General features: G+C 30.2%; 2 protein-coding genes across 2 annotated transcripts; both read left to right on the top strand.

Annotated features, from left to right (window-relative positions):
* The first annotated feature begins 1 nt into the window (after nt 1).
* On the top strand, nt 2-2,549 carry LOC106381237 (B3 domain-containing transcription factor VRN1). Its single transcript, XM_013821127.3, has 4 exons — nt 2-332; nt 1,165-1,639; nt 1,719-1,918; nt 2,015-2,549. The coding sequence occupies exons 1-4, from the start codon at nt 273-275 to the stop codon at nt 2,261-2,263; spliced, it is 984 nt and encodes a 327-aa protein (XP_013676581.1). The 5' UTR covers nt 2-272; the 3' UTR covers nt 2,264-2,549.
* Nucleotides 2,550-4,240: 1,691 nt separating this feature from the next.
* LOC106378073 (B3 domain-containing protein REM9-like) lies at nt 4,241-5,333 on the top strand. The gene is made up of 3 exons (XM_013818262.1): nt 4,241-4,282; nt 4,864-4,923; nt 5,013-5,333. The coding sequence occupies exons 1-3, from the start codon at nt 4,241-4,243 to the stop codon at nt 5,331-5,333; spliced, it is 423 nt and encodes a 140-aa protein (XP_013673716.1).
* Nucleotides 5,334-16,470: the final 11,137 nt, after the last annotated feature.

The following is a 16,470-nucleotide window of genomic DNA, read 5'->3' as shown; positions in this document are numbered from 1 at the left end:
TTCAACTCGCTCGACCTAGACAAATCACAAGTTGCTTTTTTTTAAATAGCATTTTTATTTTACAATTATTTTTCTTTTGGTTTGGTTGGGTCACCCAGGCCAAGTGTAAAAGAAAAGACTGTTGTTGTAAACACCCCCTTTGACCATAATCAAAAGCCTTTATACAAAACTCCTTCAGATCTGAAAGGCCTCCTCTGTCTCTGTTGCGTATTCTCCGGCGTCGTTTCATGATCTGACTTTGGTCTATCACTTGGTCACTGTTTGCTCTGAACATGCCACGCCCTTTCTTCCACAAGTTGATTTTCTCCTCCACTATCCAAGAAAAGCGTCTGGTAACTCTCCCTTCTCTTCCTCCTCTGTATTCTTGCAGGAATATGCGTTTTTTTATTCTTCATATTGTCACTCTTCTTAGACTTCTGGAGTTGAATTGTGTCGATTTTCTGTAGATATGTCAGGTCAAAGGTTGTATTTTGATTAACAGCAAAAAAAAACTGATAGTTTTTGGGAATGTGTTTCAAGAGTGAGTTGACTTCTGATGATGATAAGATTGTACGGTTCTGTCAGAAAAAGTTGAGATCTGTTTGTGGTATCTCTGTTTTGTTTACTTTCTATTTTGAACTCATGAGGATAAGCTTTTAAGATTCCTTAATCCTTATTGATTATTGTGACTTGTGACTTGTGAATGAAACTCTGAAACTTAAGTAGTAATTGTCTCCTTTAACTTTAAGATAAAAAAAAAAGTTTTTGTGTAGAAAAAAAAACAAATGTACATTTTATGCTTTTGTTATCTACTTTATATTCACAATAGATGATACAGTGATTAGCTATCACTTGTGCAGATTCACACATGAAAAATTGTGGATTAGTATGAAAAACTCAGATACTATGTAATTCTCCAGTTTATCATATAAGTTTGTGGAATAAATTTTATAATTAATATAGGCTTCTATAGTTCACCTAAAGGTTACAAGCATGTCTTATTTATTTGATACGATCACAGGAGTCACATAAGTAATCTTTACAAAAATAAAATGAACATTGTTGCAGGTTACTAATAGACTGTTATAGTTGTTGATGCCTTGGAAACTGAAACAGGAAAGTTTGGAATGTATCTTGTGGATCTTTATATAATCTTTGTTTTTCATTTTGGTATGGTTTGTGCAGAGAGTTCCAGATAAGTTTGTGAGGAGATTCAAAGACGAGCTATCGGTTGCAGTTGCACTCACAGTACCTGATGGTCACGTTTGGCGTGTAGGACTTAGAAAAGCTGACAACAACAACAAGATCTGGTTTCAAGATGGTTGGCAAGAGTTCGTTCACCGTTACTCCATCCGCATTGGTTACCTTTTGGTCTTCAGATACGAAGGCAACTCTGCCTTTAGCGTCTACATTTACAACTTACCACACTCCGAGATTAACTACCACTCCACTGGTCTAATGGACTCTGCAAACCACTTCAAACGCCCCCGTTTGTTTGAAGACCTTGAAGATGAAGATGCTGAGACTCTGCACACAACCACTTCAGCCATCCAGAGCTTCTTCACTGGACCTGTTAAACCTGAAGAGGCAACACCAACACAAACCTCAAAAGTTCCTAAAAAGAGAGGGAGGAAGAAGAAGAAGAACGCTGATCATCCTGGTAAAGCATTTTTCCTCTTGTTTTAGATTCTTCAGAGTCTTGTTTAGTAGTGATCCTTTTTGATGTTGGTCCATTCTAGAGGAAGTAAACTCATCTGCACCGAGAGATGATGACCCTGAGAGCCGTTCAAAGTTCTACGAGAGTGCTTCTGCGAGAAAGAGAACAGTGAATGCTGAAGAGAGAGAGAGAGCCATCAATGCAGCCAAAACGTTTGAGCCGACAAACCCTTTCTTCAGAGTTGTTCTGAGACCGTCTTATCTATACAGAGGTTGCATCATGGTAATAATAAGAAGAGAAACCTTTAATTTTGTGTATCTGTACAATGGTGTCTCTAAAGAAGGTTTCTATTATTTATTTTTTTGTGTATTTAAACAGTATTTGCCTTCTGGTTTTGCTGAGAAGTACTTAAGTGGGATCTCGGGATTCATCAAGGTCCAGCTCGGGGAGAAACAGTGGCCTGTGAGATGCCTTTACAAAGCAGGGAGAGCTAAGTTCAGTCAAGGTTGGTATGAGTTCACTGTGGAGAATAACTTAGGAGAAGGTGATGTCTGCGCGTTTGAGCTGCTGAGAACCAGAGATTTCGTTTTGAAAGTGACGGCCTTTCGAGTCAACGAATATGTCTGAGACAGAGATACTATGGTGTGACTGGTGGATCAGTATTCAGTAGTGAGGAATCTGAAGGTGCAACTTCGTGTAGGGTGTGTTGATTTTAATTCTGTCTATGTGTCATTGCGTTGGTCTCTTTTTTTTGTTGGTGTGGATAAGTTAAACCTCCTCGGAGTGAAACTGAAATTGTTTGGAGTAGAAGTTAGGGTTAAGAAGTTTGTAAATACCTAATCTCCATCAAGTTTGGTGTTGAATCTTGCGCCCCCAAGAAAAGATGATATGATGAAGATGGGTTTGTTGTTTTTTTGTTGATTCTTTAAATCTTTTTCACTATCTCTTTGCTTTCGTATGAGCTTCGATTTTTTTATTGGTACTGGACCACTGGACTAGTAGGGCATGTACTCAAAACCCTACACTATCATGTTGTTGAGAAGTCTATGCAAATCTATAGAGAGACTGTAATGGGTGAAGAGATGGTTAAAGGGTAGAGGTAGAGAAGCGGAGGAACGAGATGAAAGAAAGAAGAATCAACACAAGACCCTGGTTACAGTTTTTGTTTAGAATTATCTTGTTACACGTCAGAATCAAAGAACTGATTATTGGTGCAATTCAAGTTTTTGGTTTAGTCAAGTGCAGTTTATATACTCTTCTCAATCTCGTCGTCTCTTCTTAAGGTTGTACTCTGAATCACCACCATTAACATATTTCGTCTGTAACGTCGAGTACCCTCATCGTCGCTTACACTGGAATAAACTTTTCATCCAGTGGATACTCGATCTCACACGCCGAAACATTGAATATCATTACACGGAAACTCTAGTTTCCTTTGTATTCAAAGAAGAGAAATTGGCTCACTCCAACCTTCCTCGAACCAAATCTCTTCACTGATATATTGAACGCATACGCTTGAATCCCATAGGAGTCTCCAATGTAACAACCTCGGAGAGTGTAGACCCTTGTAGCTTCACAAATCTTGTTAGTATCCTCTGTTCATAAAAGACGTAGCAAAATGTCAGATATTGGATTCTCTCCCTGTCGTAAGAACATTTTATCAGTTTTTTTTATTTTTTTACATTTTATCAGTTTTATTACCCCTTCTAGATCTCTAATCCAAGATAGTACCAAATACCAATACAAAGGCAAAAGATATGGGCTGGCTGTTACAAAAACATATGTGCTGGGTTTTACTTCTCAAAGCCCAAAAGACTGTTTAATTTGTTTTTGAAAAATAAATCCGACCTGCCAGAATCGAACCAGCGACCTAAAGATTATCTGCAACAACTACAGTCTTCCGCTCTACCAACTGAGCTAAGGTCGGACACACGAAGTTGCTTCTAAGTCATAAATATAATAACAAATATCGATTAAAATAGAGCACTCGTTATCCTACTTTTGAAGTTCGAAGGCAAAGTCAAACCATATCTAAAGTGGGCAATTTAATTGGGATAGTCCGATAATTTTGTTTAATAATTACAATATGCAGAGAAATGAAGAGTCGTATGGACAGGAAATTACACTAATGTCTAGTTTTTTCCTCTAACAAAATACACTATTGTCTAGTTTTTTCCTCTAACAAAATACACTATTGCATGATCCAAAGATATACTCCCTCCGTTTCACTTTATTTGTCGTTTTAGACTTATGCACACGGATTAAGAAAACGTTTAATTTTGTACATTTTCAAAATAAAAACATCATTACTCATACACCTAACCATATTTCAACAAATGAAAAAATAAACAGAAGATCTTATTAATAAATGTTGCATTGAAATCATAAAATGACACTTATTTTGAAACGAAAAGTTTCCTCCAGAACGACATTTAAATTGAAACGGAGGGAGTAACTTTTAAGCAAGTGAATAATCTCGACAGTTTCAGCGGATTATCCAGTGCCTAATATCTATCTACCGACAATGCAAAACCTTTTTCAATACTCGTTAATTTAGCATCATTTTAACGGATATACTAGTCCTAGTTGGAGCTAAGAGCCTAGATGCTGAGTGCGTGCGTGAGTGTAAGAGCGTCCGCAACGGAGGTACATGCAGGGTCCTTGGTGTTTAATCATAGGTTAGGAAGATTATAATAATAGTTGTTTGGTTAATAGGAGTAAGGATTGATACGTTAATAAGGTTTTTTAGGACTTGATCCTTAGGGTACGTGGCGTGTTTTGAATGGATGGAAGAGATTTCGGTTTGGATACGCGTAAAACACTGGTCATTCTCGACCGAAGCAGAAAAAAAAAAGTCCCGACGAAGAAAGGCGATTGCTCTCTCGACGAAGCGAAGGCGAATCCCGCGACGACAGATGGCTATTCCTGCGGCGAACGACGGCGATTTGTCTCCGTCGACTGAACAAGGTAGATTCATCGATATATATTAGTTTGCATGTTCAATCGATATCGTTTCAACTTAGGTTTCGAACACAATTTGGGGGTTTGTTGTGTTTGTAATTAGGGTTTTAATTCGAATTTTGGGCTTTTTGCGTTTGTAAAAAATTGGTTTGAAGACGATACTGCTAGCATCGATTTCGGGTTCTTCTGGTTTGAAATTAGGATTTCAAAAGGAGTTGGGAATCAATTCAATACTGATATTGTTTACATTCGTTTCTTGTTTGCAGATGGCGAATCCACATGAACCTCATTTCTTTAAGCCGCTGCTTCCTGGTTTCCAAAGTGGCGTCATAAGAACCTCACTCTCTCTATTTGTTTACATGCGTTTCTTGATTAGATGTATTTCTTGTTTGATTAACTTTGCCTTTTCTTGTAGACAATACCACTTGCCTTCTTCTCAAAGCACATAGAAGGGAAGACGAACCAGAAAACATGGAAACTAAGATCAGACGCTTCAGATCAAACTTGGGAAGTGATACAAGAAGACAGGACACTCACCAGAGGTTGGAAAGATTTCACCACAGCACATGACCTTCAAATCGGTGACCTTGTCATCTTCAAACACGAAGGAGACATGGTGTTTCATGTCACTCCTTTTGGTCCTAGCTGTTGTGAGATTCAGTATACACATCCTCACATCATCAAGGAAGAAGCCGACGCGGGTGATGCTGATGACAATGAGATTAGTAAGTCTTGACGTGGAAACTTGTTTTTTTTATTTCAGGAGGAACAGAGGCAATGTCTTCCGTCTCTTTAGCTTGTGTCTCTTTAGCTATGTATCTCGGACTTGTTTAAAGCTTCTATCCTCTTGTTTTCCTTGCTACAATGTACTTGTATGATCAGTTCAGTTTAGACTCAAGTTCTTGTGTTTCTCGAGTATCAACTTACTTTTATAAGTTTAAATCTTTTTCCTCTACTCTTGTAAGTTTAAATCTGTTTAGCTAACTACAATTTTGCTTCTCTTCATTCTCTTCTCTTTTATCTTTTGTTTAGTTAATCTCAATCTGTTTAAGATCTTCCCGCTCAAATTCACGAATGTGTGATCACACTTCTCACACACAATCGTTTTCTCTCTCAATCAAACTCTCAAAGAAGAAGAACAAGAAACACAAAAGAAGTACACACAGAGAGTTAAACCGTCTAACTGAACCGGATGCCTCCTCTTCAATTTGACTGCTCAATTGACATAACCAGTCTTGGTTTAAGTTTAACCAACTGATTTAACATCACCAAAGCACTACAAACTACAATTTCAGTTTTAAAAACAAATTTCAATTTCAGTTTAAAAAAAAAATTAATAATATTTTTTTTTCTATAAGGATCCATCTTCGGGAACACCATTGGACGACCATTTTTTATTCGAATCCTTAACTATTCAAACAAAAACCAAAAAAAAAAAATATTACTAAAATATTCTTAAGGACTCAATGGTGAGGTTCACCATTGCATATGCTCTAAGCATCATTTTAAAATCTATTATATTTTATATGATCAACGGACCATATAGATTCCTAAGGTCTCAAAGAATATTATGAATTATGAAAATGAAAAGGGAGATGATGATTAACCTAATAAGACACCACATCACAATTTTAAAATTAAAACAGTCAAGATTATGGGCTTAATCATTCTTAATAAAGAAAGTCAAACGAACAAGAACCAAGTGGGGCTTTGGTTAACTATGTTGGTGAAGAATAATTAACCTCACGGTGTTTGTTTGTTAGTTGTGACCTTCATTTTTGTAAAGAAAATCACAGACTAGCTATTATCCTAAAGTTTTAGAACAAACTCTTATTAATAGATAACTAGATCCTTTCTCCGCGCATAATATATTTAAATTTGTTACATTTTTCATTTTTATTTGTGTGTGAATTTTTGTATATTAAATTATATATAACTAATTTTTAAATTTGATTTTTTTATATATTTTTAGTTTGAAGTAAGTATTTCAATTATATGTAACACAATTAACTAATAAAATATAAATAATCAAGTCAAAAATTTTAGAGTTATGTAAAAGAAATATAATTATATATAGAACATAAATTATCTTAGTTTAAAAGATCGAAATCTCAGCTTGAATAAATTCACGAAAAGAAAAAGTACTCCAATGACCTATTTAAAATATAAAACCCCCTTTTAAAAAATATACTTAATAATATTTTTTTACGTGTAATAGTTGAAAACTAACAATTGAATATCGATCTAAAATATTTTTTTTAATATATCTAATGGTAAAATATTAATTGTAATAAACAAATTTTGAATTTTGTAATATTACATGAATTAGAAGTCTTTAAAATCTAAAATCTATTTTATTAACATGATATTTTTTTCATTTCTTATTTTAGTGTTACAAAATATTGCTTTAGTTTTATTTGTATATTATTTTTAAGTAATTTTAAAATTATCAAGAATATAATATATTTAAAATTATTTATTTAAATATATCCAAATATGATGTCTCATTTTTATGTGTGTTTGAGTTGAGCATATTTAATTTGTAGTTTGAATATTTAATAACACCTTCTTGCGTGCCGTTCTATGGTTTTAATAAATGTGTTGTCATTTCATTTTTATTACTATTAACATGATTTCTTAGTGACTAGTGATAATGTATTTTTAACTTTATGTATTATATTTTATCGTATATTTTCTAACTCTTCAAGCTGACACTTCTTTTAGACACATTTTAATTAGATAATAGGTTTAAAGATGTAAATAAAACTGTGTATGTTGTAAATTTAGACTTTTTAGTGTAACTGAGCACTATCAATTGTGGAAATTATATTATGATTTTATTTTACTAAATCTTTCTTTCTGTGTATATTTTTTGTTTTATTTTGTATTTTTACAATTTTATAGCCTTATTCTTTAACTGCAGAGAATTGCTATTTCTAATTTTTGTTTCATATACCTTAAAAGTCTTCGGTTGATTTTTGTTTGTTTTCTTTTTCCAATTACAATGTACGGTTCAATGGCTTCTTTTTTTGGGATCAAACTACTAATATCATCAGATGGAAAAGCTTCAACTCCAAGAATGAAGTGAGTATTTGTGCTAGAGAAAAGTGATTTAGTCACTAATATAGTGATATATTATAATATTAAAAGGTATGAAAACTCTTATTTGTTGTACTACGTTGGACATAACTAAGTTGTTGTCAATTGATTCTATATTTGTGATAACTCGAAATACATCTCTATGTCTTTCTTACATCATCTTAATTGGTTTACTGTTCGACTATTTCTAATATACTAAGAGCAACATAATATTAGATGTTGATTATCTCCTTCCATTTAAAAGAATACACAGAATGAGAGAAATTCAAGGTGATACTACTTTACAATTTTGTCCTCATATCTATAGATTATTATATAGTTTCAAAATGTAATCAGTTTTAATTAAAATTTGTAATATTTAAAAGTTATTACTTTAGAAAAATGTCGTTTAATATATAAATTTAATCAGTTACACAATAATTTACATAATTTAATTGGCCACACAATATCCAATAAATATAAAATTACATTGAAATATAAAAACAATTTATATAGTGAAACAAAAAATACTTTTAAACCATTATATTATAAAACAAAATGAATATTCAAATTATATTGAAACATTAGAATAGTAAGAATCAAAAAACCTGAAATCTTGACGTCAATCATTTACGTCGGTCATGGCTAAGACCATCTCTAATGTCTTCCTCTATTTTTTTCTCTAAAATAGAGGAATTTCGTAATATAGATGGATTTGTCTCCGGTGTATTTTCTATTTTCTCTCCTAAAAAAGAATATTCTTGATATATTCTTTTCTAAGTTTACAAATAATATTTTTTATTTGTGAAAGTTGAAAACCAGCCCAATTTATTTTAGTATTTTATAAAATTATGATATTATTTACACTAAATATTTCTTTACAAACTATTATGTAAACAAAAAATATAATTATATTTATATAAATAATATATTTATCTAGGGTTCACTTCTATTCTTTGCTATTTTATTAAATATCTCTAACACATTATAGAGATATTAACTACTCCCTCCGTTTCATTTTAATTGTCGTTCTAGGTTTATGCATACGAATTAAGAAAACATATGATTTTGTATATTTCCAAAACAAAAAAACACAATTACCTATACACCTAACCATTTTTCAACAATAAAAACATAAAGTAGAGAATTCTATTAATAAATTTTGCATTAAAACTCTAAAACGAAACTTATTTTGAAAGGAAATTTTTTTTCTACAGCGACAATTAAATCGAAACGGAGGGAGTATTATAGTATCTTGTGCTATGAAGATGCATGCATACACGTGTAATATACAAATTTAAATAATATATTTAATAACTTATATTTATAACCAAACTCATCTCCACAATCATGATCAATGCTCACATTATGTGATAAGCGGGGTTCTCTTTGTAATTGATGTTTAGAGGTTGTGGCATATCAAAGTGTGACAATTCTTTTTGGTTATTCATGGTCTTCTTGGTTTTCCAGATTGACATATGCAATGATGGAAATGTAATACTTGCCATCAGAATAGGAACTCGTTACTTCTTGTATTAGTGCAGTATTTTTTATAACCAACCTTTGCTAGCTTCTTAAGTTTTTCGTTAGATTTCATTTTACTATATTCATTTTCTTTATCACAAGTTGCATGTAAGTGTATTTGTTTAGTTGCCATATTTGATCATATGCAAACTTCTCCTTAAAATCAATAGGCCGTTTTTGTTTTGTCACATTTTCTTAAAGACTTGCAATCAACAGGCCTTTATATGAAGGACTATTCTATATAGCTTAAATTGCAGCAAAGAAACGACGGTTTTCAACAAACCAAATTTAGGTAGGTAATTAGGACTTATATAACGTTATTTGGAGTGACAATTTGTAAAAAAACTACTGTTTGTGCTTAGAATTTTGGAGTCCTGCTGCTTGAAATAGAAACTTAGGTGATCTCAGTGATTTGTGATGATTCTTAGCATATAGACAGACCATTCTTTCCTCAAATCAGAACCACACTTTGTCCTGTGTTCTTCAAGTGAGTTAGTATCACTGATGAGGCGATATGACAATTCTTCTCAGAAACTCCATAACGTCAAGCCCACGATACCCGCACAATCGGCTCAACGCACCTTATGTTCAGCACTATTAAATCATCACATATAAATGCATTAAGTAACTTTTGATCAAGTAACGTTCAGCACATATAAATCATCACAAATAACGTTCAGCACTATTAAATCATCACATAAATAGCACCAAAGGATGATCCAAGTAACTTTTTCCCTGAAAAGTGTTTTTTTTTATACTAATTGGTGTCTTTATGAGATGGTGTTGTTGCTGATCGTCTCCAAAAAAGCTTCCACAGGCTTAATTTCTGTATTCACAGACTCTAGTAACATGTCTAACTAAAACCTGAAACCATATTAGGAAATTAATAGATCAGATGGAATTAAAATTTGTTTGGGAAATAGATTGTTAGGCAAAAAAACAAACACATGTATTAACATAAATTTCAAAAACTTAGTTAAATTACAAGGAAAGACGCAATCGGATAAAAACATTCATGATCTCACAAATGTTATTGGAATATTCCTAATCGAGATATAGTAAAAATTTCGAGGAATCTAATATGTATGAGTTAAACATCCTCACTCTTATGTAACAGATACCCAGTCATCAGTATATACCTTTTCACATAGTGTGTTTCTGTAGTTTGGAATCTGAATAGGATACTGCACATGAGAAATCAAATTATATGTTATACAGCACAAACTGAAGTATCCTAGATAATGTTTCAAATGCTGACGTCATCTGGCATATATACCTACCACCGTTACCTTCATAATTGACAGAAGCTTGGGCTGTGGAAATTTCATAAGATCTTTCAATTCCAGAACTTGAAGAAACACAGAACAAAACAGAAAGATAAATGATTTACATTACGTATTGTCAAATTGTTGGTAACAGTAAAAACGTATCAATGCATGCTCCATTTCTATCTCTTGACTAAACAGACCAGAGAATCTCACAGAGAGAGAATAAAAAAAAGGATGAACAAATAAGAATCAACAACTATAACAGAGCACTCGAGGGAACAAAACTTCGAGTTTGAACAGAGAACGCGAGCAGAGTCACCTGCTTCACAGATGAGAAGAGGTTTACCTCCACTCAGTTTCTTCGCAAACTCGGGTTGGGCCTTTTCGTATTCATCCTTCACATATCAAGTAGCTTCCTCAGCTTTCTCTGCATCCACAAAGGCTACACAACATCCCCTGAAGCCTGCACCACTGAACCGTGCTCCATATACACCAGGTGCATTCAGTAGAATCTTGTATAGCTGAATAAGTGGCTCCGCACCTTCACCAAAACCCTCACGTTTTAAGAAGAGAGAATGTAATGTCTGTGAAAGCATACTTGTAATCTGTTTTCACTTTAAGTATATTGGATTGGGAGACAAAGGAAGGAGAGAGAGAGTGTACCGCTTTCGTAATTCTCAATAGAGCTCACGTATATTGATGAGAACCATGGAAGAGATCTCCTCGGCGGCGAACTGTTTCTATTCGCCTCTGTAGTTGACGACGATCATTGGTTTATCGGCAGGAGCATGTAAGATCTTGAAAGGCCATAGCTTCATGTCACTTTGGACAGAGGTGTCAATAAATCTCCGAGCAATCAATCTCTTTGCATCTGTCACAACAAAACGAATTGAAAACAGATTTTATTCACACATTCAAATATCATCTGCCCGAGATTTTTATTTTTTTCTAATTTAAGTTGTTAAATTATTTATATTTAGGTTATGATATATATTTATATAAATGTTAAGATGCATATCATAATTAAAATTTATTTTTAAATTTTAACACATTAAATTAACATATTTTTTACTATTTAAACATTTTTTTTGTAATTTTGTTGGCTATCTAGTTATCATATTTAGCAAAACTATCTGTTGAGTGTTGGAATAAATGTTTTAGATATTTAATTAAACTGCAGAATATTTTCGGATCGACCACATGCTCAACAATCGATCGATCCGTAAAAAGATGGTCGATCTCCTTGGCCAGGTAAGTACAATTTTAGCAAAAATATCTTTGATTTTCAAATATTAAGTATATAACTATTTTTTGAATATTTTTTTTTTTGAATTGTATTTTTTGATTAAATTATTGTATTATAATGTTTATGTAAATATTTTTTGTGATGTTTGAATTTGTGTTGTTAGTATACTTAACCTAGATGATATTGATGTTTAACAATTTATTTTTTTCTGGAAATAGAAAATAATGATATATCAAAACGTATCTAATACTTGTTAAATGATAGTATAATGTAAATTACATCCATTATTTGAAAATAACCATTTGTTGTTTTTATTTTTTTTTAATCAGAAATTATTTTTATTTAAAAACATTATTTATATATAATATAATAGTTTAAGTTTGGAAGATTAATCTATATATATAAATTATGTATATTTTAAAAAAAAATAATTTAAGATATTATATATTGAGTAACTGAATAAAAGCTGAATTTCTTATCTTGAAAATGAAATATTTATATTTTTGTCTTCATGTTATACTCACCAATCCAACATTGATATTTATAACTCAGTATGTTTTTAAAAAAAACTTAGTTTTAAGTAATAAACGAATTTAATAAATTAAATTCATCACCTATAATGTTCTGTAAACTATATTTGAAAATTCTCTAAAATTATATTTTAAGCATAATATTACTATTATTTAATTTAAGTTATTTTAAGCATAATATATGCTAAACCAACTTAAATTATATTTACAATAGGACCATCCTAAACCGGTTAATAAACCAAAAACAATACTAAACCAACATGAACCAATACCTGATTCGGCGAGGAAAGAAGTGTTTCGGGATAAACGCTTGAATGATTATTAACTGTAATGGTTTGATCATGAAAGAGTAATATGAATATTAACAATAAAATTATGGATTAGATTAATTTAAATTTGTATGAATACCTTTGAGTCTATGAAAAGCAATTCAATTCCCATGAATAAGTTTGGCATTTGGAAGTTGCGGGTTTTCCAACAATGAATCCACCTAACAAAAAGTTATTTGTTATAAAAAATCTCATTCAAGGTCATTAAAGGTTTTTGTGACGGCAAGAGTTGATGGTGGAACCATTTTTTTGCTCGAGTGCTTTGAAGTTTTTCTTAATAGTGTGAGGTTGATGTTGATGGAATAATGAATTTTATAGGGACTTTCTTGATGTAAAACTATACATTTTTTTTTGTTTAATGTGGTATTTCCATTTTTATATAATTTACTACCATTTTAAGATAGATGTTTAAATCTTAATGTACTTTTTCCATTTTTTTAAAATGTTTATTTCCATTTCTTATATTTTTTATTTACGTAATATCTATATTTATATTTTATATTTTAAAATAGATATTTAAATCTTAATGTACTTTTTCCATTTTTTTAAATTGTTTATTTACTTATATTATATATTTTACATTTTAAGATAGATGTTTAATGCTTAATGAACTTTTTCCAATTTTAAAAAAAAAATGTGTATTTACTTATTATTATATATATAATTCATATATTATATATTTACATTATTTACTTATTATTTATTTTCATGTATATGTATTTCAATTTCTTGTACTTTTTATTTACTTAATATCTCTATTTTACATTTTAAGATAGATGTTTAAATCTTAATTTACATTTTTCATTTTCTTTAAATTGTATATTTCCTTTTGTTATACTTTCTATTTACGTAATATCTATATTTTAAATTTTAAGATATATTTTTAAATCTTAATGTAATTTTCCATTTTTAAATTACGTATTTACTTATATTATATATTTACTTTTTTTTATATTGTGTATTTCTATTTCTTATACTTTTTATTTACTAATAATTTTATATTTTAAGATAGATTTACATTTTAAGATAGATGTTTAAATACTAATGTACTTTTTCTATTTTTTTAAATTGTGTATTCCCTTTTCTTATACTTTCTATTTGCGTAATATCTATATTTTACATTTTAATATAGATGTTTAAATATTAATATACTTTTTCCATTGTTTTTAAGTTGTGTATTTCTTTTTCTTATACTTTCTATTTACGTAATATCTCTATTTTACATTTTAAGATAGATGTTTAAATCTTAATGTACATTTTCCATTTGTTATACTTTCTATTTATGTAATATCTATATTTTAAATTTTAAGATATATTTTTAAATCTTAATGTAATTTTCTATTTTTAAATTGCGTATTTACTTATATTATATATTTACTTATTATTTTATTTTTTTATATTGTGTATTTCTATTTCTTATACTTTCTATTTACTAATGATTTTATATTTTAAGATAGATTTATATTTTAAGATAGATGTTTAAATACTAATGTACTTTTTCCATTTTTTTAAATTGTGTATTTCGTTTTCTTATACTTTCTATTTGCGTAATATATATATTTTACATTTTAAGATAGATGTTTAAATATTAATATACTTTTTCCATTGTTTTTAAGTTGTGTATTTCTTTTTCTTATACTTTCTATATACTTAATATATATATTTTACATTTTAAGATAGATGTTTAATATTTAATGTACTCTTTCATATTTTAAAAATTGTGCATTTACTTATTATTGTATATATAATTCATATATTTTTAATATTTATAATATTTATTTATTATTTATTTTTCTATATATTGAGAATTTCTTTTTTTTATACTTTAAATTTAGTTAATATCTATATTTTATATTTTAAGATAGATGTTTAAATCTTAATGTGTTTTTCCATTTTTAATGTAAAACGGCATTGTTTAATAGAAGAACTTGGACAAATAGTCAAATAGTTATATTTATGTTTTTTTCTTTTTTTTTATAAAAAGGTAATGTTACATTATGGAGATAAGCCATTTTTTCTTAGTGAAAAATGGTAATCTTACATATATTTAATGTAGTTTTTCTATTTTTTTTATGTTGTATGTTTACATATTTTTATTATTTTTAAATGTAAAATGGTAATTTTACATATGTTTAATGTAGTTTTTCCATTTTTTATGTTGTATGTTTACATATTATTTATAATTTTCAAAAATTAGTAATATTAAAATGTAAAACTATATTTTATGTCACATGTCATCTTTCGGAAGAAGTTTTTTTTGCTGATAAGGACGCTATATGGAGCCTCAAAATGTCCCTTTTATTAGTATAGATTGATTTGTAAATATCAGAAAGTTCACTGATATTACATGTTAGTCAATATATATGATTAATTTAAAAAAAATTCTACAAACCGGAATCTATATCTGCTAAAGGTTAAAATTGAGGTATACTTTTTTGACCTGAGGTATATTTTTGAAAAAAAAAAGTATACCTCAATTTTAACCTGAGGTATATATTTTTTTTTCAATTGAGGTATACTTGTTAACCGAATTATCAATATTATACAATTTAAGAATCTTTTGAAATGACTGATAACATTGGTAGAATAAGATTTATTAGCTTTTCATGCTATTTGGAAAATTATTAGAAATAAAAGGGTGTGTACTTATGTCAATGTGCTAAGTGCATAAATGTACATAGCTTTGTATCAAACTTAAATCCGACGAAAGAGCGACTTTTTACACTCATTAAGACAGCAATAAAATATTACATCTAATTCTCCAGTGACCTTCTTTTGAACAAATTGAACTAACAAATCACCTACCATAGTAGTACATACGTATTTTAAAATCTTCAGCTCAGATTTAAATAATCTACATAAATCAGTTTAAAATAACAAAAAAAAAATACGAGTCGTGCAATGTAGTTAATTTTGGTTTTCGTTTTTGATGTGTCCAAGAATTTTCTTGGCCTTTCCAAATGCAACGAGTTTAGGCTTGGCATTTGATTAACTATAAGTGTATATACAGGTAATGTATGGTCATTCATTAGCTTGGTGAATATATGGTCATTCATTAGCTTGGTGAATGTCGTGGAATGTTGTCCATGTAATCTAGTCCATCACATAAATTTTAGTTGTGGAATGTTGAGAATCTAGTTGTTAGATGAGAACGGACAAGAGCTTGATTCACTGGCATACCTACAAATTAACCGAATACTGGTAAAGTGAGAAAGTGTAATATTCCCACTACAATACATGTTAAAGATCAGTTTAGGTTCGGCTGGTTTTTTCGTTTGTTCTTCTTCCACTAGAATCTTTGAAAACTTAACAGTTTATGGAAGACCTGGAGTGAAAATTTATCCCTTGACGAAGAAGTAAAAGGGCAGAAATAGGGACAGACAAAGTAGCATAGGCAGGAAGAACAGAAGCATGCAGTAGAGGGGAAGTAGGGCTTTAGCAAAACTAGACCTCTGGATTAGCAGGGCCTGTGACCCTTGCATGTTTTCTGGCCGAGCTATCAAATTCTAGCTGGGAGTGAAATAACAGGATAGCTATTTTTTAAGTGATAACTCCCGGAAAGGTAATAATAGTCACCTACCATAGATTTTGTTACACTCATCTATGAAGAAATTGCATACTATAATCATAATATAAATATATATTACCTCGTTGTTATGTTTTAGTTGAGAAAAACTGAATATTGCTTGTTTGTAAATTCATGAAGACACCAATAAAATATTCTCTCATTCAACAGCTTATTCAGTAAAGAGAACGGACAGAGTAACAGGCGTTCAACATATGTCGTAAATTTGATTTTCTCGACAAAAAAAAACAGGTGTTCAACAAAAAAAACGAATCAACTAAAAATTACAATTTTATCTTTCAGAATATCAATTTTGAAATTACCAACACTGCA

This window comes from Brassica napus, chromosome C3, assembly GCF_020379485.1.
Source record: "Brassica napus cultivar Da-Ae chromosome C3, Da-Ae, whole genome shotgun sequence".
NCBI classification, from domain to species: Eukaryota; Viridiplantae; Streptophyta; class Magnoliopsida; order Brassicales; family Brassicaceae; genus Brassica; species Brassica napus.
The sequence above is the reverse complement of the archived record's forward strand: the minus strand, read 5'-3'. Positions and strand labels throughout refer to the sequence as shown.

Bases quoted from the DNA above. Each gene is read 5' to 3' on its own strand.
- LOC106381237 (XM_013821127.3), top strand. From the start codon at position 273: ATGCCACGCCCTTTCTTCCACAAGTTGATTTTCTCCTCCACTATCCAA. The intron at 1,640-1,718 runs GTAAAGCATTTT...GGTCCATTCTAG, and splicing joins GAAGAACGCTGATCATCCTG to AGGAAGTAAACTCATCTGCA. The intron at 1,919-2,014 runs GTAATAATAAGA...GTATTTAAACAG, and splicing joins TATACAGAGGTTGCATCATG to TATTTGCCTTCTGGTTTTGC.
- LOC106378073 (XM_013818262.1), top strand. From the start codon at position 4,241: ATGCTGAGTGCGTGCGTGAGTGTAAGAGCGTCCGCAACGGAG. The intron at 4,283-4,863 runs GTACATGCAGGG...TCTTGTTTGCAG, and splicing joins TAAGAGCGTCCGCAACGGAG to ATGGCGAATCCACATGAACC. The intron at 4,924-5,012 runs GTCATAAGAACC...CTTTTCTTGTAG, and splicing joins TTCCTGGTTTCCAAAGTGGC to ACAATACCACTTGCCTTCTT.